This window comes from Cyclopterus lumpus, chromosome 6 (genome assembly GCF_009769545.1).
Source record: "Cyclopterus lumpus isolate fCycLum1 chromosome 6, fCycLum1.pri, whole genome shotgun sequence".
Classification (NCBI taxonomy): Eukaryota; Metazoa; Chordata; class Actinopteri; order Perciformes; family Cyclopteridae; genus Cyclopterus; species Cyclopterus lumpus.
The window spans coordinates 22,867,425-22,892,973 of NC_046971.1; the positions used below are offsets into that span (position 1 = coordinate 22,867,425).

At 46.5% G+C, this 25,549-nt stretch overlaps 2 protein-coding genes across 3 annotated transcripts in view; both read left to right on the top strand.

Moving 5' to 3' along the window:
- jph3 (junctophilin 3) overlaps nucleotides 1–9,380 on the top strand; it is a 34,633-nt gene extending 25,253 nt beyond the window's left edge. Inside the window, exons 5-7 of one of the 2 annotated variants that reach the window (XM_034535468.1) lie at nucleotides 1,010–1,297; nucleotides 1,337–2,019; nucleotides 9,300–9,380. In XM_034535468.1, coding sequence (XP_034391359.1) covers nucleotides 1,010–1,297; nucleotides 1,337–2,019; nucleotides 9,300–9,380 — 1,052 coding nt within the window. Of the gene's footprint in view, nucleotides 1–1,009; nucleotides 2,020–9,299 lie in introns of both variants that reach the window. The other variant, XM_034535471.1, reaches the window with a different exon arrangement.
- A 3,441-nt stretch (nucleotides 9,381–12,821) lies between these two features.
- zcchc14 (zinc finger, CCHC domain containing 14) overlaps nucleotides 12,822–25,549 on the top strand; it is a 20,978-nt gene continuing 8,250 nt past the window's right edge. The window contains exons 1-7 of the mRNA XM_034536005.1: nucleotides 12,822–13,757; nucleotides 15,169–15,405; nucleotides 21,546–21,756; nucleotides 23,547–23,617; nucleotides 23,749–23,820; nucleotides 24,098–24,165; nucleotides 24,737–24,915. Coding sequence (XP_034391896.1) covers nucleotides 13,263–13,757; nucleotides 15,169–15,405; nucleotides 21,546–21,756; nucleotides 23,547–23,617; nucleotides 23,749–23,820; nucleotides 24,098–24,165; nucleotides 24,737–24,915 — 1,333 coding nt within the window. The 5' untranslated portion in view covers nucleotides 12,822–13,262. The remainder of the gene's footprint in view (nucleotides 13,758–15,168; nucleotides 15,406–21,545; nucleotides 21,757–23,546; nucleotides 23,618–23,748; nucleotides 23,821–24,097; nucleotides 24,166–24,736; nucleotides 24,916–25,549) is intronic.

A 25,549-nucleotide genomic window follows, 5' to 3' on the forward strand; every position in this document is an offset into this window, starting at 1 on the left:
AGAGAAGCAGACATATAGTTAACACGTGTGCCTACACATGCGTGAACAAACAAAACATACGTGTGTGTGTGTGTGTGTGTGTGTGTGTGTGTGTCTGATGGTGATAAAGGTCAGTGTAAACCACCCTCAAGCTTTGCGTCTCGGCCTCTGTCACTCCCGCCTATACGGCTCCGCAGGTAGCCAACCCACAAGAACATGCACTCCTCAGCACAGTGACACACACATACACACACACACACACACACACACACACACACACACACACACACACACACTGACTTCATGACACGTACTGTACTCTCCCACACACGGATACCTGGGATGACAGTGATTGTTCTTTTGCCATCCTATCTGCTCTCAGCAGCTGTCTTTGTCCAGTGAGTACCAGCGCTGACATTTTGTCCGTGTTGATGTGTATACATCCCGGGCATCATCGTGTGCCTGACCGCTTCCTTCGCATTTGTTTGCGGATAAGGGACTGTGCAAAAATGATGAGGATTAAAATATTTGTTATCATCCCAGCTTCACTCTTACGTTGGGAGATTTATAGTAAATGCACACAAAAAAAATGTTTTAAAAGATTAAATAGTTACATCACAAAGATGGCTTTGCCTATTTATTTATTATTTTCTTACGTTGCACTATTTGGACTAGCCGTCTGGGGTAAACATCTCGAACAAGCCTTGCCATTCCACTCAGTATGTTCTGTTTGATGGACATATTTAAAAATGTTGTCACGTTGGCCATAAATTGTGTTGCCGACCGTGTAGAAAATATATTAATGTTGTAGGGAGGTTATGCTTTAAAAAAATCATCATCAGTCACTTTCATCCAGTCCCCAACATGTTCTGAAATAAAATGCTTGTCATCGTTGGTTGGACTGATACTTGCACTCACATTTTAACAAGTGTTAGACTACGTAATTCCAACAAGCACAGAGACAGCGTCATAGCTTCCACGCCTCCCAAAAAATGTCCGACACCCCTCTGATGTCATCTGTCCTTTGCAGGCATGGAGGTGCAGCGCCCCAAACGCCAGGTGTCCAGCGAGGTGGAAGGCGAGGGGCTGTCGAGTAGCGCCGGCACCGCCGACAGCCCCGCCGACAGCCCCGCCGACAGCCCCGACCTCTACGTGAAGAGCGCGGGCTCCGACGACCCCTCAAACGACGCCGCCACCCCTGACCTCAGCCCCCCTTCCTCTTCCCCGCCCCACACCCCGCCTCCCCCCGCCCGGCCGTCTCAACGCACTAAGAGTGCCCGCTTCCACCGGCAGACCGCCGTGGACCACGGGGAAAAGGGTAAGGACGCGGGAGAACGATGTGAGAAAGGTGGGGGAGGAGGGCAGACGGAGATCCAGGTGATGGTGGAGGGGGGAAGCGGGGGAGTCGAAGGCGGAGGAGAAGGGAAGGGGGAGCACCCACGTGCCAACAGCTGGAGCGAGGACAAGAGGAGAGGGGTGCTGTTGAAAGGGGGAGTTGGGCTCATCGGACGAGGAGCGAGCCGGACCAACGGACACAAACACAGCTCCTCCAATCACAAGTCCCGGGAGCATGGATCGTCCAATCACAGACAGGCCAAAGGGGACAGATGGACGGAGTCGTCCTCGTCGGCCTCATGGACATCGGGGCACAGGGACGTGCACGGTCGGGGGGGGCGGCTGCTGGAGCAGGATGAGGAGAAAATGAGCAATTACGAGATGGAGATGAAGCCTTTACAGCCCAGAGACTCCACTACCCACAAGCCCCATGGGCCCGGGGAGGAGAAGCCCGGGCAAAGTCATGTTCACGCCGAGGGCCTCTCGAACACAGTGCAGCGGCAGAGGCATAAGAACCGCGACGGGAAGGAGGGAAAAGAGGGGCGGGACGGGGGTAAAGACTCAGTGCACAAGCTGGACAGAGCGGGGGAAAAGATGGATTCACGGCCTCTGCGTCGGGACCTCACCCTCTCCCCCCCTCTGAAGTCCTCCCCCATCACACCGGAGCAGCAGGACCACAGCCTCACGCAGAGCAAAGGCAACTCGGTAAGATTCATACCGAGCACACCAGCTCTGGTACACAAATACAACACTCGACAAACACTGAATGATGAGATTAAAGCGACACAAGATTTGCGTTTCACAAAACTGCTGCTGTCCTCATCACAGCACTGCACTTTACTCTCAGAACCCTTTGTATCGTCACTGAAATCCCCCTCTGGTGCCCAGGCCGTTTGAGTCGAAATTTAGGAGAAAAATACAAAAGGGGCTCTTACAGCAGTTGAGAAAGCACTCATTCCAGAGCTCACCTCAGTCAACAAGTGGCCATTGCCTTCACCTCTGCAGCCACTGTGAATTAACAACTGACCGCCATAACATTATATTTCCAAGAAAATTTCATCAGTGCAGGTTTCGCGGATTTAAATCTTTACCACAACCAGACCTCAGTGTTGAACTCTGGACCCTGTGAATATTGCCTGGTTTTAGTAATTAGACTGGAGGATTTAACATTTTTCTTGGTGCACTGTTTTTTTTGTGTGTGTGTGTGTGTGTGTGAGGGGGGTGGGGGTGTGTGTGTGTGTGTGTGTGGGGGGGGGGGGGGAAGGTCCAAGAAATTTGAATTTCTTGGACCTTAGTGTTGAGATTAGTTTGCTAGAATGCACACAATGGTGTTATCATACACAATATTATTGAAGAGAAAATATAAAAATATGGAGATATATATTACGTAAATGGCGGCAAGGCATATCGTCATATTAAGTTCAAGTGGACATACACTTGAACTTAAATGGTTCTATGAGGTTTCCTTTATTGAGATTGTCTGTGTTTCCCCTGTGTCCACATAGGGGGACGGCACAATATCCAAAGGGACTTTTAGATGGTCCCAATTCCTCCTGTCAAATGAATAGTCTGTGGCTACACATTTCCTCCGGCCTGGCTTTGAAACGGAGTGGGGGTTTGCTCGCCTGGTGTTGATGCTTCCAGTACAACAAACCAATGAGAAAAAGCACCTTCGAAGGCACCGGCCAGGGAGGTGCCTTCGAATTTGTCTGTGAAGGTGGTTCACCAAATTATTCAGGTTCGGTCGGTTACCTGCAATTTTGTATAATTCTTTTTTACAACAAACTGTTTTCACAGTTCAAACAAATTTGGCTGGGTGGGGCCATTGAGTAACGTGGGTAGGCCGGTGCCGCCCTGGCCTCATTACTGGCTCTGCGCCTGGTCTGAACCTCTGCATGGCTCTGTTCGGCCCTATTATCACCCGTGGACAGCACCTGAACGGTGCATTTGTCATATCTGTTGCGTCACTGCCACACATTGATTTAACTAAAAGGATTTGTTGCCCACTGTCATGAGGATACATTCCATCCCCAGTGACATAACACAATGTTATCCCACATATTAAGATAATCCTGGGGGGAGAGGCACAAGGTTTAACCTTGTGAAATAAAGAAAGTTTTTTTTTTGGTACTACGAGCAAGCAGCGGTAGGATTACGCCGTTTTAATACAATTTTTTGGCTACGTCTTGACTCAGGCTGGTCGACGGCCCCGACCACGCGCTAATCCTGGATGATAATACGGTCGCAGCATTAGCTAATGAAACCAAGAAAAAAGAAAATCAAGCTGCAAATGAAAGCCACACATTATAAATACAAGCTCTTTCTCTCTCTCTTTCTCTCTCACACACACTCTCACTCCACTTGTGTGTAAACTGTTAAACACAGTTCCAAACTCCTCGCACAACTTGCTCTCTTTAATTCAAATTTGTCTGTAGTGGTGTGATGACTGGCACCGTGGATGGAGACGGTTATTTAGTCGCTCAGCTGCTGCTGCTACCTGCTACGTGAAAACATCGAAGGCCTAAAACACACCAAACACAGATATGCAGGCGGAGAGAGATCCCCAGTGGTCCTCTCTGCACCTTAGTAACAGCAGACTGGCAAACTAGCCCCTTCCTCACCAGAAAGCCCCCTATTGGTTAACCAGCGCTCTGTTGCTAGGGAACAGCTTATGCCTTGCCTCAACGGCGGCCAATCGGTGGGCGTGTGGCAGTGACAGGGGGGCGGGGGGCGGGGGGTGGGTGGGTGGATGGAGGTGGTGTGTGTATGTGTGTGTGTGTGTGTGTGTGTGTGTGTTTTTGCAGCCGCAGAGAAGTGAGATTTGTGTAAGACAGGTTCACAGCACACAAAGATACTATCACAGTCTGATAAATACGCTCCAAACACCATGCTAACGTTGTGGCTTCTATCATCTCCCCTCCCCCCCCCCTACTTCTAGTACTTTTTGCACTAGATTGCAAGACAAAAGTGCATTACGTAGAAGGCGTACTCTTTTTTTTGTGTTGCCCTATCCAGTATGAAGCCTCTGTAACGAAATAGCACTGGACCAAACCAGTCGTCATCATGGGACACAGAAATGAACCTGCTCTCTCAGAGGGCTCATATTTACGGGAACAACACCTCAGTAGGGCGTTCCCCCCAGACGAGGTCGAGCCCTTCGTGGCCCACAATAGCAACAAACTGTAATAATGGTGAGGAGATCTTGAAAGTAACAAAACAGGATGACATAAAAGACAAAGGAGCAGGCTCGCGGACATGCCAGTGTATGTGAGCTCAAAATAATATCTTACGAATTTTGCCTCGAAAAAATGTCGACAGGCAAACTCCAGACAGACATTAAGACCTGCTTTATCGGCCTTAGTGGAGGATCACGGAACGAAGTGAAAGGCATGAGCCTATAATGAAGGGGCAGATTTGGCAGCGACACACGTCTTAAGAGTGTGTTTGACATGTTATCAGACGCTACTCCAATGAGGATATGAAAACCACGGGCAGAATCTTAAAATGTCCAAAGAAGAATCGACTTTAAAACAAGTGTATACATGTCTTTGTCTGCTGACTCTGGTCACACACACACACACATACACACACGCGCTGCTGTATTTTGGCTGGTCTGCAATTTATGTAAAGCTGTCTTAGGTGGGCCACAATAGGAAGCTGTACAGCACTGTAGTCGTGCCTGCTATTGATGAAAGCCGGCCTAGGTCTTTCAGCGTCCGCGTCTGAAGGATGTGGCTGTACTTTTGTAGTATTTCCTATAAGACGATAAAAGGCAGTGTTGGCGATATTGACCCACGAGGATCAAAAAGGAGACCATGGTTACTAGCTTGGGGCCTTGATTGTTCAATGTTAAGGATTTAAAATAGCGGCACAAACTTTGTCTCAGAGCCTGTGCTCCAATTAGGAAAACGTCTGTCTTTAAACAGCTGTTGGAAAGCTTGTGAAATATAAAAGAGCGGGATTCACATCTCGTCCGACACCTGCTCTGCACTGCACAGCTTACACCTGCAGAACTGTCGAATATTTGCATATGGTCTGCATGGCAGGGAAAATTTATTCTCTGATAATATTGTCAATGGTTACTTTTAGTCGGAAAAACAGTGGTCCTAGGATGGAGCCTTGGGGGGGTCCCACAAGTCAGTGTGAGCAAAAGAGTGGTCGCTAATGCCTCATTTTCATTCCATGGTTCGGTTCGCCTCGACTCACTTTTGGTCCTTTTCCCTATTTGGTTTTCCACTGATGGTGGAACCCCCCCATCACCCCCTCGACCAAGGCGGAACAAAAAAAAAGTACCAGTTACCGTCCACAACCGTTGCTCTTCGAGTCGAGATGAGTCATTTCTATAAACAGCTGCATGCTGCTGCTGCTGGAAGAAGAGAGTAAAACTGAAGAAAACGGTAAACATGTCGACAATAAAAGAAAAGATTAGAAGAAGAGCAACCATTTTCCCATTACACATTGTCATTTGATAAGGTATTCATGTAAAACATTTGATTGGTGAAGCATTATCCTTTATATAGCTTTCCAATGAATTTTCTGAATAATTGTTAAAAGCCTTCCGGATATAAGTTTCTCTTCTTGCAGAGATGCCTCACAGTGGCAGTTCTGTGGGGATGCCAGTAAGCAGGAAAATGATTTGTTCTTTGCCAGCACTTCATCCTCAGGATAATAAGTGTTCCGTTATAAAAAGGAGTTAGGTGGGGTCAAGGGAGCTGGTGGGGAGATTAAATTGCATCTCTTTATTAACGACTGCAAAGTGGTTCATAACAGTTTCCAGCAAAGGGAAAAGAACAACAAATGGGGGGCTAACACTATTTGTTCCGTGATTATACTTAACCTGATCTTTCTTTTCTCTGAAGAGTGCTGCTCTGTGCTCTATGCATTGCAATGATTATACACCAGTAGGATTAAGAATAAACTGGCTGTGTTGATGTGTTTAAAAAATAGTAGTTATTGAGAAAAAAGAAAATAGGTTGAGAGTTCAGCGGTTTTGACAAAAAAGGGATTGAGAAATAATAGGAGAAATGGTAGGATTTCAGAGTGCCATACCAGTCGATATATTGTCGATAAATTACTATAAAAGGCAATGGGAGAGTTTCTTCAAACGAATCAACTTCATACATTTCCTTTAAAAAAAATTAATAAAAAAGGAGTTCATACATGAGTGGATGGATTAAATGTCACTCAAAATGTACGCGTACCAACCAGAAAGAGATTCAAAATGAAACTGAAAACCACCACGAAGAAAAATGGAATTGGAAATGACCAAACATCTGCAAAGAGACCACAAAGAGACATCCATTGACTATAAAAACCACCAACACAACTACAAAGAGATACAAAAAAACTACAAGAAGGGGCAAAACAACTACAAAGAGATGCAAAATGACTACAAAAGGGACAGAAAAATAGCGACAGAAAGACCCAAGCAATTACAAAATGAAACAAAACAACAGCAGAGACCTGAAAATGACCATTAGGAAACAAAAAGAGACACAAAAAGACCAAAGCAACTAAAAGATGCAAAACAGATCCAAAGAGACATGCATTGACTATATGAAAAGGAGTGACACAAAACCTTCCTTCTTAATTTCTGGGTGAAATCATTTTGCACCTTTTGAAATGTGTTTTTCTTATCTAGCATGCTTGTAGTGAGGGAGGACAAATCCCTCACTAGAAGCATGTCTAGTCCTGGGTTGAAGGTTCAAAATTATTAAAATTAAATTTGACATCTTTAGTACACTTTCTCACAGGAAGAGATCTCTATTCGCTAGTACGAAACTCGAGCCAGCAGAGTTAGCTCAGCATAAGAACTTGAAGCAGCCAGCCTGGCTCCATCCAAAGGTAAGCACATTTGCCTAGCAGCACCTCTAATGCTCCTTAATTAACACACTGTATCTTGTTTGTTTATTTGGTATGAAAACTAAGAGAGAAACAAACAAGTTGCTCCTGCCGCTGGCTGTAGCTTCAGTTAGAGTACAGATATTAGAGTTCCCTCAGATAAGAGTATTTTCCAACTCGTCTTATTTGCTATGATCAGAGTATGATTTACTCATCGAAAAATAGTAATTGTGAGCGATTCTGCTCCTTCGGCACAAATGAGACGACTAGATTATTCAGTAATCAACAAATCATTTCTCAAAGAGTGGAGATAGATATGAAAGTCTACAAGTCGGCACTACAGCGCATCGCAACATAAAAAGCGTACATTTCCTTCCTAAATCGAGGTGGAGAAGGCTAATGATGGGAGGATTTCCTCCACCCGGTCTGGTAATCATCTATGACACAGATCTGTGATAAGCCTTTTACCGGATTGATCAGCAGAAACCTTGTTCATCTGCAACCATGTTGCACTAACACTGTAGTCCTGCAGGGGAATCCTTTGATGGGACCAAAACACACTGTCTGTAAACACTTGTCAAATGTTACATTTCCAAACAAAGGAGACTATTTGAGGGGTAAGAAGAAGGAAATCTGCTGCATCGATGATAATGTCAGGGAATATACTTGATTCACTTTCACATATTTACCCGCAGCGGACAGGTGGTCGGAAAGGCCGGCCTTCACCCACACGACCCGGGTTGTCAGCAAGCATCTGCTTAAGTGTCACTGAGCAAGACACTGACTCCCCCGCCAGCTCCAGGCGGCCATTCTGCGGCCGAGTTTGCCCTCTGACCTGACTCTGTCAGAGAAGCTAGCCCCCCCCCTCCCTGCGGGACCAACGTGGGATTCCATTATTTAGCCTAAGATGCAAATTGCTCCTTCACGCCTGATGCGCTGCACTTCGTAACACGTATTGCCGTCGCTGCCGGGGGATTCTGATCTCTGTACGCTCTATAAAGACACTGCAAATATAGAGAAAGGAGTGGGTGGGGTGGGGGTGCAGTTGGACGTGAATCTAGTTAATACTGATATCTTATTAGATAGTCTGAGAAAGTGGGGTTGGCATATCTAGTAAAGATCTGGTTATCCTAGAGTGCTTCAGGGATAACATAACCCCCCCTAGCAGTTAGCATCATCAAACAATGTTTCCATTGGAAACGTGGCCAAGTTATTCTCCTTTATCTTTCGGACAGCTACAGCAACATTGTTTTGAAATGTGCCGAATAGATAAAAGTGTTTCCTTACTAATACCTGCATGCTGTTTCTAAAGGCAATGTGGCCGAAACGGAGTACATATACCCAAGACAACGAACAAAAAAGAAGAGAAAAAAAAGAACATTGTCCGCCCTGTGCAGGCTGACAACTCCTACTATAGATTCATTAGTTTTAGTACCACACAGCAGCGCTAAAAGGAAGTATCAACATTTTATTTAATATAGGACAACATTGCTGCTGTCGGGTGTGTGTGTATATATATATATATATATATATATATATATATATATATATATATATATATATATATAAACCCCAGGGCTGTAAGATTTTCAGAACGAGGCTCCTATAGCGGATGTGACAGTTACCAGAATTCCCCTGAAAGCCGTGAGATGAATGATGTGCTGGAAGTTATGCACGGTCCAATGAATGTGAGATTAAATTATTTCAACAACAACAACAACAAAACTCCTTTCATCACCAATAGCTTCAAATGAATACATTGATACAATAGAGGATAATCATCTATTTTTATGATAAGATTGAAAGCAACTTCCCTCCTCTTTTTAACCACGAGTAGGTTTGAAGGTTTGTGTTGCCCTTATACTTCCTTTTCAATGAATCCCCTTATACTGCATAGCGTGTTTATTGACATATTGATAACCAACTGTGGGAATAAACAAAAGTCTTTCTTTGGTAAATGGAGGACTCTAAATGACTGCAAACAGCAAACTGTGTATTAAAAGGTTAGAAGTACTGTCTGAAAACAGCCTTGTGTGTGTGTGTGTGTGTGTGTGTGTGTGTGTGTGTGTGTGTGTGTGTGTGTGTGTGTGTGTCCCGATTATTGACACTCTCCCCTTTCCTCTCTTCCTCTCTCTCCCACGCAGGCCTACAGCGCCATCCTGGTCGTCATGGTGATCCTGCTCAACATCGGAGTGGCTATTTTGTTTATCCACTTTTTTATTTAAAGACAGCACCGCTTTCAGAGTCAGCCTATCTATGCTAGAACAACTATACATTTCATGTGAGTATTACAGACGAAAACCTGCAGGCCCCACCCCCTGCCCCCCCCCCCCCCCCCCCCCGCCCCCCACATCCACAACCCTCCGGCCCCTTTCGTGTTCCCCGGTGGGAGGACTGCGACCGGCTGAGGGAAGACGAGGAAGACGAGGACCCAGGAGGGCTACTTCGGCTGAGCTTGGTCCAGCTGTGTGTAAGAGGAGTGGACGAAAGAGGGGCCAAACCAGTCCCGGCAGCCGGACTGTGAGGAGGCAACAGAGTCCAGAAAAGTGGACATGAAGACTTCCAGTGGGCTGAGACCGGTCTGATCCCCTTGAGAGCTGCAGGTGGCATTACAGCGAGACGTCTGCTTCCACTGTCTGCAGACAGGACTGACGAGACAGACTCTTTCTTTTTTTCTCTTCATTCTTCAAATAATAGTTTTCAACAGATTTGTAACTTACAATTTATTTATGAACATTTTGTTTTGTTTTCTCTCTCTCTTTCTCAATACGTTGATGGATATATTGTTTATTTTGTAACCCTCCAGCCCTCTTTATATAACTCCTGCCTATTGGTTCTCCGGCTGCACAGCCAGGGTGTTGTTACCGATGGTTCAAAGTGTGTGTCCACGTGTGTGTGCGTGTGTGTGTACGTGCGTGTGTGCGCGCGCAAGAGCTGGCGAGTCAGTGCTTTCACCACATCCGTCTCATACATTAAAAAAAAACATTAAAATTGGTTTATATGTGCAGAATGTGAGCGTGGTTGTTGTTCTTTACCCCCCATGCAATGTGGGTACGTGTGCTTGAATGGGCGCATGCGGCGCTCTCCCAACCCTGTGGCCTTTCGCGCAGGGCTCATGAACCCGACGGCCGCGCGCGCACTCTCACTCATTTCGTCTCTACGCACCTCGGTCACACAGACAGAGCTACCTCTAAGTCGGCGGGGGTTCAGCGAGCTGCCCCATCCTGTACCAGCGGAGGAGGTATTTGTGTGTGTGTGGGGACCAGTCAAAGGCAATGCTAAGGGAAAAGCTGAGTGTTTTATGGAAACGATGCAAGTCGAGCAAGGTCAGAGTTCACCACAATTCTGATGTGTGTGTTGTGTGTGCGTGTGTGTGTTCCATGCCCGTGTCTGTATGCATGCGCGCAATTGGAACGCTCATCGGACTGTGTGAACATATGTGCGTGAATCATCCTCATCCCCATCCTCATCATCATCATCATCATCCTCATCCCCATCATCATCCTCATCCTCATCCTCATCCCCATCCCCATCCTCATCATCATCCCCATCCCCATCCTCATCCCCATCCTCATCCCCATCCTTATCCTCATCCTCATCCTCCCTCTAAGTGACACTGCCGGGATGGCCGAGCACGTTGCCATCGGTAACAACTTCCAGGGAGGGGTAGGGAGGTTGGCTGTTGTTGTTTTTTAAATTGTTGTCCAATGTTCTTTTGAGGAACGCTGCGTTCCTCAAAATTACACAGACTGGAACCCAAACTCTATTGGCTCATTTCTGTTGTTGGTCCCCCCCCCCATTATTACAAGAGGACAGTCTAACGTGCCTGCACCGCGAGAGGCAGAACAATGTATTTCATTTGTTTTGCGTCCCAGACTGAAGAAAAGGTTCAAGAAGCTCTGCTGTATGCCATCATCTGGTGACGGTGCCCTGCGCCACCCTGTTAGTCCGCAGCATGCTACAGCATGCCAAGCTCTCTCTATAGTTTGACTCTTCCTTCTCTCTTTCTTACTCTCTCTTTCTTACTCTCTCTTTCTTATTCTCGCTTTCTTACTCTTTCTTTCTTTCTTTCTTTATGTTTCTGGGAATTAATCTGTTTTGTTTTTAAGGTATGTGGAGAAAATAATGAAAAGTGTTTGAAAGAAAGTGAATCTTGGCTCTTGTGTTTTTTTAATATAGTTTTCTCTTGTGTCTGCACAGTTATTGTGTGTGTGTGTGTGTGTGTGTGTGTGTGTGTGTGTGTGTGTGTGTGTGTGTGTGTGTGTGTGTGTGTGTTGATGCAAAGAAGGAGTGGCGCGGGCCTGATTAGGAGGGAGGGGTATGGGTACCATAGCAACCGTAACTGAATTTCCCTCCGTCAGTGGAGGGGCGTGGCCTGTGATCGGATGGACAGGAGAAACTAGAAGAAGGGGGAGGGGCGAGGGGTAAGATGTGGTCGATTAAATACTTCTGTGTTTAATCAACATTTAAGCACATCCTCTGTGACGAGGCATGGTCAGGTGACACGATGGATGCAACGCCTCTTCCATCAGAGAGCGTCCCGCTGCACATCAGGTCTCAACGTGGACGTCTGCTGCCCTCTTCTGGTCCTTAATGTGAACTACACAATAATATACACCCAGGGTCCTTGCCTCGCTCAGAGGAGTGAACTATGAAGATGCTGTTCAAATGATATGGATCATAAAGTATAAAGTATGTTCAACTACACATAAATCACACCTCTAAAACGTCCATCCTCCTCACAAAACTGTATTTGTAATGTGTAATTTGTAAAAATTAAGTGTAATGTAATGTAATATTTCTATAGAGTTATATTACCCTTTGATACTCATCACTATGACTTCATGGTTGACTTTACTTATTTGTGAGAACTCTGGTAATAACTAAAGTAATAACTGAGATAGTCGTTGGGGTGTATAGCATAACATTCATTGACTCTCATACTAAACAGATTGCATAGCATCTGCTCGACGTGCGGGCCGAGCTGGTACTTTAAAGCAGTAAAGCTGAGATATGTATGCGCGCACGAGAAAAAGATGCAATACAGCGAGGCAGCCCCTCTGAACCAATCACGAGAGAGGCCTCGCATGCAGACGGGCCTCGCAGCCAATCAGAGAAGACATTTTATTTATGGTGGGCTGTTCTAGCTGCTGGTTTAATGTTATACACAGCTGTCCCCCCTCCCGCCCCCCAAATCCAAGACTCATGGCAGAATGCAGGGAGCGTAGAACAACATGTTGCACTAAACTCATTCACGGACCCCCGAACAGTGTCGTTTTGGAGTTTTTTTGTTTCCTCCACGGCGGCGCGTGTCAACGTAATGTCTCGGAAAGGTTATCAAGTGTGTTTCCAACGGCAGCAGCAGTAAGTTTCAGGCCACTAGTTCTGTTTTCAAACTTCAACCTAACACGGTCTTGCTAGCGCTCGGGACTTTTTGTGTGTAGCTTGGCTTCAGTCGACTGCTCCTCGCACACTTTTTGAGGGGGGGGGGGACAGGGGACAGAGGAGCAACGTTACAGGAAGGGATTGTTGTGCCGTGTTGGACAGCAGAGCGGGCGGCTCCGGCCAAAGAGTCTCTCTATGAGCGTCCCCTTGAATGGGGCGGTGTGTTTTGAGCCAAAGTACCGTCCGGTGGGTGGGCGGGGAGGGTAGCGGTCCGACCGGTGGAGAGGGACACGGCGGAGGGACTCCTGGCTGCCGGTGCTGCGGGCTCAACGCTAAAACAGACCACTTTGGGTTCGTATTTGGCGAGATTATGGTTCGGAAAAGGCCTTCTGCTGCTGCTGCTGCTGCTGCTGCGTCGCCGCCGGTTCGCCAACAAAGGAAATACCTGTAGCATCTCTCACCGCCGCTGCCGGGGCGCGTGGAGGCGAACGTCGAGCGCGAGAGACGGCGCGACTCGCTAGTTGGTGAAAGTTGACACATTAGCTCTCGACTTGGCCAACTCGAGACAACCACTGCTCGCGCTGCGCGCCTGCGCAATTACGCACGCGTGCGCGCGACCCCTTCGTTGGGAATTTTACTCTCTGTTGGAAAGTCCGCCGCGTCAACTGGCACGCGTTGTCCAAGCCGTCAGCTCGCGCGCCGCGGGGAGTGGCTGCGCGAGGATGGTGGAGAGCCGCAGCAGTGTCCAGAGGGAGGGGGTGTACCGCTGGTTCTCCTCCCTCACCTCCGCCCAGAGAGCCGAGTTCCTGTGCGGCCTCCTGGACCTCTGCGTCCCCATTGAGCTCCGCTTCCTCGGCTCGTGCCTGGAGGACTTGGCCCGCAAGGACTACCACTCCCTCCGGGACGCGGAGATCAGAGCCAACAACCCCGCCGACCTCTCGGCTCTCACCAACATCACGGACGAGGTGGTGCGCAGCAAGCTGCTGGTGTCCCTCGCCCTGCTCGGCGCGGACAACCGGGAGGCCGCGGGGGTCCTGTACAGGACCCTGACTCACATAGACACGGTGATCAACAACTACGGGTTGGCGCTGAACGACGGGAGGACCGAGGAGCAGTTTCTGTTGCTCTTCACCATGGCCTCCCACCACCCGGCCTTCAGCTTCCACCAGAAGCAGGTGCTGAGGCAGCAGCTCAGCCAGATCCAGGACGTCCTGCAGGTGAGAGGGATGCTCCAGTAGAAAAGCCTCTAGAAAGGGCACAAGGTCATCAGGAGCAGGGCCCCTAATCAGAATAATTTAAATAATGTAATTTATACTGGGAGAGTGAAGTGTAGAAGATCCATGTATAGGCTCCAAAACACGGTCCTGTGAAGTTGTATGGGTGTGAATGACATAAACAACAACAACAACAGCAGCTAATGAAAGCTTCACTCCATGGCTGGCTGAGAACATGTTAGCCACCGTCTGAATGGAAAGGCGACATAAACGTGCTTGCAAAGCATGGCGAGCATGCTGCAGGAAGCCACTCTGCCATGAATCCTCCTCTCTCCGACAAAGAGAGTCCCGTAAATTCAGAGTTATGACCGTGTCCGCCCATCCGTCAGGCCCTCGGGGGCCACAGGTGAGGTTTTCACCCGCTCGGAAGAAAAAAGGGGGGAAAGCCCCTCGTAGTAGGTGAAACACAAGGTAATTTCAGGCTCTTTCCGAGCCCCAGCAGAGGAAATATGTTCCAGCACACTGACATGTTGCCTATACACCAAAATTACAGGTGAGACGTGGGCAATGACAGTCGCCAGTTGACACAACGCACCTCAGTCATGTCAGCCGGTGCGGTGAACAAAGCAAATTGCATGCTTGTGACGGTGAAAGCTGGCAGCAGGAGTTTACGATGAAAAAGTCGTATCTGAATCAAAGCTGGCCAAAATAACAATTGGTCCTATTTTATGGTTAAAAAAAAGATACTTAAGGGTTCTCCATGTGATACTCAGAGCATTAATATAGCATCAAACAACTATTACATAAAGATTGCCGCCCCCCGACCAATGGCTTCGGGGGTACCGTTAGCGCTGTTGAGCACTGTTAGCTGCAAGCCATTGGAGCAAGCGCAATTTATGCTGATGGCACCGTCAGACACGGCCCTTTTGTGGGGGTCGTGCGGCATATTTTCGCCTGTACGTGCAACATCCCGACATTTTCTTTAAGGAAGCTTCGAGGGGCTTTGAGGATGTTGTTTTGCCAGGACGAGGCCAGATTTTCTCAGACAGTGTAATGACAGGCGTTGGAGAAAAACAAAAAAATAAGGCAGTCAGTCAAGGATGTCAGAAAGCACGAAATGTGTTCCATTTGTCCCCAAAGGTTGGATTTTCAGCAACAAATTAGTTTCTTATAAGGTGAAAGCTAGTGTGGATTCAGTTTTTTAGAATTACACATCTCAAATTGGTATCTATGACTGTCGCTGGACTCTGTTTAAGCTCGTCCAATCATTTCATTGAGACTGAATGTGGGGGTACAGGACGCCAAAATACCTTTTTAATTATCACTTGTGATTACAAAAAAGGATGAGTAGAACATGATACATCACATCTGTGTTTCCCATTTGGCATCTTATTGCACATGTTGGTTGATGCAGGTGAGCAAGGGAGGAGGAGGAGGAGGAGGAGGAGATGCTCAAGCAGCAGGCCCTGGCGGGGTTCGAACTGCCACCTGTCCCTCCCAGTCACATCACCACTATCACCGTCAGACCGCGTCCCTGCCACCGGCCTCGCTGGCCCCCGCCGCCTGCCCCCGGCCCGTTGCCAGCGGCCCCGCCTGCCTGCCTCTATCTGCCTGCCAACCCTGCCACACACACTGCACCTGCTGGCACAAGGTAGGGAGGAGCAACGCCACTGGGGTTGTCTCACAGTGCCTCATCACTTGTGTGTCATTGCCTCCTTTTTCTTTGTGGCATGAGTAGTATTGTAAGTCATTGATGCGGTCGTAGGAAAATGGTTTCATCAGCGTTGGTTTTTAATTATTTATTCAAACAAAAAGCCACAATATGATTTTAAGCATCCCCCCCCCCCTTTTTTTAAAAGGAGTACTTCACCCTGAATATGACCTTTTGTGTATCAACTACTCTCCCGGTTTCACCTTGAATTCTTATATAAAACACGTGTTTTTCTCGCATGCCTCCATGGTGAACGGACAATCCAGAAATGGAGAAAAGCCAGCAAATCGCTTCACTATAACCTGACTTTTGAAAAGATAGATGCAATAAACAGTCTCACGCTTGCTCAGGCGTGCTACTCCTTTGCCTTTGGGAATTAGTGAGCATAATGAGACTTGACATACTTCCCTCTTTTGAAACCCTTTCGCTCTGTCCGGATTCTTCGGCCACCAGTAGATGCGTTCAAGAAAAAAACAACGTTTCCCTTCAAGAAATCAAGGCGAACGCAAGGGGAGTATTTGATATGGAAATGGCCATTTTGTATGCCTTTTTTAAAGCTCACGCTCCCTTGTAAATGGCTCCGCTGTTGTCAGAACGATGGGAACGCAGATGACGTAGTGAGTGGTTCTCAATCGCCACACCAGTTCATATTGAACTATTGTTTTGAGGCTGTAGGCAAGCTGAATCGCTCCTGTCCGTATTGTTTAACAGCTACACTCTGCTGATGCTGGCTTTCATGCAGTGACGTGCACACCAAGATGAGGGAAGCTGACAGGTTGTCATAGATGATTCGAAGCTTAATTAATTAGCAAAATCCCCATCCGGTCCATGGAGTTATTCTTCTCTATTACAAAAAAAAAGGAGCCTCTTTTCGTTGGCTAGAGCTTTGCCAGTGTGGCGCTAACGCACACCAGGTGTTCCGAGTTTTCATGAACTGGCTCCAGATTGAACAGCTGTTGCATAATATTAATGAGGAAAACAAACAAGAACTGCAAGGTAAACATAAGAGATGTGATCCAAATATTATTACTGGGGAAAGAAACAGCCAGGATTTACTTTTGACACGATCTTCTACGCTCAATGTGCAACTGCCCTAAAAAATACAGCTCATTTTGCTTTGGTTTGCAACAAGATCAGTGGTCAACCATAAAAGTCAAAATATTTATGACAAAGGCAAAGAGGACAGGAACAACGAGACCGTATGTGGTCCCCCTGCCCGGTGAGTTGTGATGACAATTGGAGACCACAGGGGGAGGGGGGGGGGGGATTTCCCAATAATGCAGGGAGCAAAGTGGCTCATTACACTTCCGTTACAATCACATCTGGGATCAACTTGCCCAGAGCCGACGGGGGATTCTCCAGACGTGAATCGGGACAGAGAGAGAATTGCGGAAGAGTGACGCCACGGATGTGAGCGAGATTGTGGGGGTGGTGGGGGTAAGAGAGTTAAAAGATGCACAACGTTGGGTGTTTTGCTCCTCTCCTCATGCCCACAGACGCAGACGTACACACACACTGAGAGGCGGGCAGGAATACTGTTTTAAACGTGTGCGAGCAGCGAAGGGAAAGTACCCGGCTCAGAGTGGAGCGTTTGTATTTAGTGTTTTGTTGCCCTTGGCTCCTGCTTAGTGCAGGTCAGCACATTTCTCTATGCTGAAATCAACCCTCTGTGGTGTGTGTGTGTGTGTGTGTGTGTCTCCTGTGAATCCCCAGGAAGTTATAAATGCTCTCTCTCTCTCTCTCTCTGTGGCTCTCCTTCCTTCCCTCAGTGCTCTGAAGGGTATGACAGGGTTTCATTGTAAACCAGAGCAGTTGCATACATTATCTACAGTAAAGCAGCTTTTAGCCAGCTTTACTATATATATATATATATATATATATATATATATATATATGTGTGTATCTGTATCTCTACCGTAGCAGGGTTGACATTAGCCCAAATTTAGATAGTCAAAATAATCTCTTAAAAGTTGCTCCAATCAACATTTTTACATAAACAACGGGTTAAATGCTGATTACGTGGAATGTGACCGGGTTCACTTTTTAGCGCCATGTTTTTGGTTTGCCGTGCCTACAACTTACTACCGTCTTGGCGCCATTTGCACACAAAAAAGTGGCAGGCAGCTTTCATTTTTTCCAAACGGTAAAAAGCTTGGACGAAACAGCCCAGCACCAGATGGCACACAGAAAAAGTTAGATACTAGCTGGTGGACATGGTGAAGTATTTAACAGCCAATGAGTCAGATATTTTGACTACTGGACCTTTTTTCGGGTGTTCATAGCTACAGATTAATGTGTCTGTGTTGCAGTTGTTTGCTAACACGTTTATTGCAACACATTTATTAGATTTCTTCCGCCACCCAACAAGTGGCTGAAAATCAATTATTGCAGCGTTGAGTAAACTTGCTCGTTGACCTGCATGAAAGTAAGGAAACGTTTTGTTGTAACGTTAGCCAAAGTGAACTGTGGTCAACGAGCCGCTGTGGACAGCACGCTCGACTCAGTCCAAAGAGGCCTTAAGCCCCGCCCCCAGCCGCTGCGAAGAGCGCCAACTCTTGTTTATTCAACGTTCGCCCACCAAGTGTGAAGTGGATCGGATGAACTGCTCTGGAGATACGCAAAGGAAAGAAAACGCGTGGTAGAAATTGTAAAGTCCTATAAGAAACTGCATTGTGCAAGGGTGCCTTTTATTTCTATGAATTTGACTCTTTATGTGCACGCACGCGGAAGGGCATGTGATGTCTTCTTTTTAAAAGGTGCTCGTAGGTGTTTGCATACAAGCAATGCGGCTGTAAGATGAACGTAGTACTTTTTAAAAAAAGTACAATATTTTTCTCTAAACCGTAGTCGAGTACAACGTATGAAGTGGCGCGAAACATGAATGCTGCAAAATGGTATTTCAATGCATTTGAGGAAACCGGCCAGTGCCGTCTGATCTTCTCTGGGTTTTAGGTTCTAACACGAAGCAGCTGGATGCCGAGTCACTCCAGAGGAAGGAAGAATGGTCAAATGCTGATGTTCATAAATGACACATACAGCACACTGGCCACATCTGTTGGGCCCGTACAAGTCTGCATAATCACCCTATTTTATGGGCGCTTTATATGTATCTATAAAAGCAGTGTCGGAATGAACAACAGTTGAGCTGACTGTTGGAGGAGAGGGAGGAAGAGGAGGAGAAAGAGGAGGAGGAGGAGTTGTTGTCAGCACACAGTCTGTGTTGTATAGTTTTCAGGTTTTATGTGTGTGTGTGTGTGTGTGTGGGGGGGGGGGGTTCAGGATAATTCACATGCCACTTCTCTGGAACGTTTCTTAATGTCATTCCCACACTACTTGTTTTTTTCCTTTCCCTCCTTGTAATCCTTCCCCTGCTGATTCACGTGAGCTGTTTTTACTCCGTGTACATACAGTGTGACAGTCACATACAGTACTCCCCCCCCCACCCCACCCCACACACACACACACACACACACACACACTAACAGTCTGCAGACGGAGCTGGCAGGTCGGCCGGGTAACATGCGGATGTGGCAGTAGCATACTTAATTGTTTTCAGATTTACACTGCGTGTGCTTTCGTTTGCAGTGGGCAAAGGCACATGTTGAGTTTTCCCTCTGAAAAGGAAAATCTTCAATCTTTTTCATTTGTATCGGAAGGGTAGATAAAAACACACTGCATCTTCAAACTGGTTTTAAACATAGCAATACATTCCAATAAGGTATTGCAACATGAAATGGGAATTACCAAACTTGTTTCAATACGATAATTATACTTTTTGAGACCTACGTTGATCATTTCTTCAATAGGAGTGTTATTTTTCAAAATAATGGTCATTTAAAAAACTTGATTCTCATTCTCAAAGGGACGTCACATTCAATTCAATTCAATTTAGTTTATTTTGTATAGCCCAATATCAAAAATTACAAATTTGCCTCAGAGGGCTTTACAATCTGTACACATACAACATCCCTGTCCCAGGATCTCACATCGGATCAGGAAAAACTCCCCAAAAATAAGTGAGCTGGTTGGTCTCCTCTGGTTTGATCGATAGATATAATTGAGTATCATCTTTATAACAATGAAAGTTTATGGAGTGTTTCCTGATAATGTTGCCCAAAGGAAGCATATATAAGGTAAATAAAATTGTTCCAAGCACAGAACCTTGTGGAACTCCGTGATTAACGTTGGTGGTCATTGAGGATACATTGTTTACAAATACAAATTAAGATCGATCTGATAAATAGGATTTAAACCAACTTAGTGCGGTACCTGAAATGCCAATCGACTGGTCCAGTCTCTGTAATAGGATGTCATGATCAATGGTGTGGAACGCAGCACTAAGGTCTAATAATACCAGTATGGAGATGAGTCCTTTATCTGATGCAATTAGGAGGTCATTTGTAATTTTCACCAGTGCTGTCTCTGTGCTGTGGTGTTTTCTAAATCCTGACTGAAACTCCTCAAATAAACTATTCAAGAAAGTCACACAACTGATTTGCGACTACTTTCTCAAGGATCTTAGAGAGGAAGGGAAGGTTAGAGATCGGTCTGTAGTTAGCCAACACCTCTGGATTAAGAGTGTTTTTTTTCAGGAGAGGTTTAATTACAGCTACTTTGAAGGAATGTGGTACATGGCCTGTTAGCAAAGACACATTAACAATATCCAACAGAGAGGTGCCAATTAAAGGCAACACGTCTTTAAGCAGCCTCGTTGGGATGGGGTCTAAGAGACAGGTAGACGGTTTAGAAGTAGAAACCGTTGAAGACAATTGGTCTAGGTTAATGGGAGAAAAGCTATCCAAATATACACCAGGGCATACAGCCGTTTCCAAGGCCACTCCTCTTGATGACAGATCGGCAGTAGTTGAGGGCAAGAGATCATCAATCTTGCCTCTAATAGTTAGAATCTTTTCATTGAAGAAGTTCATGAAGTCATTACTACTGAGGTCTATAGGAATACACGGCTCCACAGAGCTGTGACTCTCTGTCAGCCTGGCTACAGTGCTAAAGAGAACCCTGGGGTTGTTCTTATTTTTCTCTATTACTGATGAGTAATAGGCTGCTCTGGCATTACGGAGAGCCTTTGTATATGTTTTAAGGCTGTCTCGCCAAACTAAGCGTGATTCTTCCAGATTGGTGGAACGCCATATGCTTTCGAGCTTTCGTGAAGTTTGCTTTAGTTTGCGGGTCTGAGGGTTATACCAGGGAGCAAACCTCCTTTGCCTCACTGTCTTTTTCTTCAGGGGGACTATCAAGTCTAGTGTCATTCTCAGTGAGCCTGTAGCACTATCGACAAGATGATCAATCTGGGACGGACTAAAGTTAGCATAGGAGTCCTGTTATATTGAGACGTGGTAACTAACGGTGTACACTCCGGGAGTATAAACTCAAAAGTTATGAGGTAATGGTCTGACAGAAGAGGGTTCTGTGGGAAGCTCAATGTCAATGCCATACATGACACATACCGACCATTAATAGCAGATGTATTACAAAATCCAATACGATTGTACTGTTAAGTGAGAAATACAGTTTCAATAATAAGCCTAAGAACTTTCAGGGTAACTCGTTTTCCAATGTTTGAAGAGGTTACTCTCAGAAATTGTGTGTGTGAGAAGAGTAGCACTGCATCACACCAGGCTATGTTTTCCGGTCATGTGACACGGGGCAAGCTAAACGTGTCGGGGTTTTGTTTTCGCACAAATATTAAGTAAGGAAAACTTTTTGAAGTGAGGCAGCCACCCACATTAGGATTTATTACCTCATTGTTTTCAAAGGAATTGAAACCAAATGAGCTTGTGAGTATCATAGTATTGAGCCACATTTCACATAATGTTATTAGTGATAATTAAGTCACACAAACTGTGGAGCCGCTCAGGGTTCGACTTTGTTTCAAGCCATGACAACAGGCGCAATCCCCCGTGTTTGCACGTCTGCGGGTAAAGACAAACCATCCCGAGGTTTCTGTTATGTCGGCCCGCACCCGTCCAGGAGGCTAAGGGGTTGGCTCTGTATCTACCCGACCTTTGCTCTGCGGCTTTCACCGCTCTCTTACTGATTGGTCTCTCACCCCTGCTCTCCAGAGCCAAACCAGAGAGGCCGGCACACTCTCAGGGGCCACCATGGGACGGCGAGACCGTGCGGTGAGCCAGGAGCTCACCCCTCCTCACCCGGACCTCCCTCCCCCTCCTCTACCACTACTACCACCACCGCCACCTCCTCCTCAGCTGCCTCCTCCTCTACCTGCTGGGCAGGTCCAGGATGCAGCAGCACCAACCAGGAACCGCACCAAAAGTACTTTTTTTTTGTTCATCTAATTGTCTGACTTGCTGTGTGTGTGTGTGTGTGTCTATGCATGTCGGCATAAAAGCGTGTGTGTGTGTGTCATGTTATACAACCAGGTAAACCCAATTGAACAAGATGTGACATGTCGGCACATCTGACCTACAACGCAGCTGAAAGAATGCTGCCCTAAGGCTGAGGTGTGTGTGTGTGTGTGTGTGTGTGTGTGTCAAACTGAGCTATTGGTCTTCATAAAACCGTTTGGATTACCTAGGATATTTTCCATTATTATTCATCTGAAAGCATTTGTCCAGAGACCAGCTGGTGTCTCTGGGGTGTACAGTATGTGGCTTTAGTTATTGTCTTGGCCCCCTGACTCTGTCTGTAACACAATACTCAACTATCTCACTACCTCATGGTCACACCACATAGCTGTCAACAGCATAAATCACACACACGCACACACACACACATAAACTGCAGTTGTCAAGTGATAAAGACACAAGGGATGTTTCTTGAGACACAACATTATCATCAGGAGATGACTGAAGCTCTTCTTTTCAATGATGTGATGCACAGAAACGCTCCTCGACTGTGTGTGTGTGTGTGTGTTTGTGTGTGTGTGTGTGGCTGGCAGCCTAGATCAGTGTGAATGGCAGGCGGCATTTAGAGCCTTCCACAGCTGCTGCCCAACAGGCACACATAAAGGTGTTGAGGGATGTTTGTGTGTGTGTGCACGGCGAAAGTGACTCCTCTCTCTTGTCTCCTCCTTCATCCCCCTCTGTGTTTGTCCCCTCCTTCTCTCGACTCCGTCCCTCCCCTCCTGCTTGTAGGGGAGGGACCAGCTGTTCACGTGGTTTCAGAGCCTACTATGTCGAAAATCTATACCTGGAGGTCTTCTGCACAAACACACCTATTTAGCATTTCTCCCCCCCCACCCCACCCACCCTCATTTCAACTCATTCTCACTTGTGGCAGTGCAGCCCTAACCTGCCTGTGCACCTGGGGCATGTGTTCAGACATCAAAGTAGACAATGAGCGTGAGTGCATGCAAATTGTCTAAAAAGGGATAGTTACGCCAAGTACTTTGCTTTCATACTTGTCGCTTTGCTCCCGTGCTAGTACTCCGGTTTTCTCCAAACATGCATGTTGAACACCATATACTGTAACTGTGGATGTGTACCTCGTACAAACCCACTTCAAGAACTCTGAACTATCCCTTTAACTCATGTGCGGCAGATTTGCATCCATATATTTATTGTCAACTGCTATGCACAAAGAAAATAAGGCCCATCATGCATTTTGATAAGAGTTGGGAGACGTTATTAAGTCATAATACATCAACTTTTAGTCCAAAAATGATGTGTTCTCAAGCTTACCCGCTGGTCAGGGTGAGTTATAGATTGGCCTGTCAGGAGTGGAAATAATGTTTTCAGAACTATAGAACAAGGAGATAGAGGAGAGGATTCCTGAACGGAGGGCTGGATTCTTACTCTGAGATTGTGAGGTTTAACCTTGATAGTCTTGGCCAGCGCCAGTGTTATGAAACTGAAACAAATGTATCAGCAGCCAGTGGACAGAGTACACGTTAAACCAGACAGATAGCAGATTCCCAGTGCTCAAGATGAAATGTTCAACTAATTGGTTTTGTCCAACCAACAGACCAAAAACACAAAAATATCCCATTTACAATGAAAGAAACATCATATGCTCCGATCTACATGACCGACGTGTTGAAGCCACTGCCTCAAACATGTGATGTGTTGCTGATCATCGGCGAAACAATCTGTGCCTCTTTTCAGGACTGATCGAGAGGGTGGCGCTGAGAGGTGTGACCCACGCGCCCGAGGACACGGCTGAATATGTGCTCGAGGTGGGTCCAGCGTTCAACGCAGACGCCCGCTTTCCCACTCTGTTCATGTTTTTACCCGATTTTCTGCTTCCTCTCCTCCTTCAACATTTCCCTTCTCCTCACCCTTCCCCCTCTCCTCATCCCTCCTCCAGGCCGGCTGGTCAGATGGTTTGGTGTCCTCCGTTGTCAGAACTCAGCAGGAGGTGACGGAGCTGCTGACCCAGGTCGGCGCCACCACTGAAACAAAGTTTGGCGATAATAATCATCGGCTGCGCTCAATTTAAGAGAATAGTGACTGTTCTTCAGCTATGTTTATTCTACAGAGTGTAAAGAGCCTACACAATTCTGAATGAACGTATGAGTCCCTTTCCCCTTTGTTTCTTTTTTGATTCGGGTAAACAGACGTGAAGTATTAAGCTGTTTGAACTGTCATGTTTTATAGGGAGTAATAGCGTAAAAATGTAATACCGTATCGGTATGTTTTTTGTCTTATTCTCTCAGCTGTCACAAGCCTTTCCTGATGACGCAGTGGAGAAATTCTTCCCTCAGTCCATAGAGCTGGACCCCAGGTTAGTATCCCCCTCCTCCCCTCTTTTCCTGTTTATTCTTACCCTTAAAAAGTGTGGTTTCCTCATGACGAGTTGTGTTCCAGCTGAGCAAAGTTAGGAAACTTGCTAGAACTCTACCAAATGATCACCTGCTCTGTCGCCGGTCCTCCTTTCAACACTCTCTCTCTTTCACGCTCTCTAGTCAGCTGGCCTCCACTCCACACCCACAGATTAACCCACTGGTATCAGTTCATCTCTAAAACTATCACTGGTATAAAAACTAAAAACATATCTCTGCTCAACTTTGATACCACTTGACAGTGAGTTATTGCTATATGTATCTTAAAGGTATCGAGTACCGATACCCAGCCCTACTTAGAGCACGTTTAAATGACTCAGTCCATCTACATCCTTAACTTAAACAACATCATTATTATGGCATCTCATGCTCTTGCCCTGTATGTGAAGATGTGGAGCTGATTCTTCAGTGCATCTCCGTGATGCCCGCTAGATGTGATGCAGCATCTCTTGGCCTCCTCGTGTCCGTCTTGACTCCCTGTCTGTCCCCCTGCTGTCCCGTCTCTGTGCCCAGGAGTTTGACGGCGCTGCCCTGCCATGTTCTCCAGCACCACAGCGTCCAGCTGTTCTTCACCTCCGCCAGGCCTCTTTCACCCAACTGTCCCGCCTCCCTCCCCTCCCCCCTTCCGCCAGTATCCTCTTCCCTTCCTACGGTTCCTGTATCCCCGACCTGTCCGTTCACCTCCAGCTCGAGTAAGTCTTGATTTAGATTTATTGTCAATAATATCTTTTTTTTTTTTTTCTTCTTTTGTTTTAATGTGGAGAAATAGATTACATGTAGCAGATGTAAGCAAATGTCAGGAATGTGTGGCTGGGAATGTGTTTATAAAACCAGTAAGTCTCTAAAGAGGGGAGCAGGGATATACAACAGGAGATCCCTATTCTTAGATGTAAGGGAAAGACGGTGACAATGAGGGACGGGGCAAGATGAACAACTTCATGTTTGGGTTTTAGTCTTGGAGAAGAGCGAGAGAGGAGAGTAAAAAGGGAGGTAATGGAAAGAACAAGGTCTCGGTTGGTGGCAGTGGAGAGGTGCGGGAGGTGGGATTGCAGGCAGGATGTTAATGATGTGATTTGGAGGTGTTGGAGGGCAGAGGACGGGGTCTATTTTAACCTGGTGTGGGAATTCAGCATGGCATGTTTGTGTTGGTGACCTAATGTTGGTGTGTGTGTGTGTGTGTGTGTGTGTCATAAGATCCCTGGGAAGCCAGGCTAATATGTATAATGAAGTTTGTCTTCACTATCATTAATTGTAAGTAATGAAAAAAATAACAAAAATAATAATAACGAAGATTGATTATGCCTTGTTACATACAACTGAGGTTAT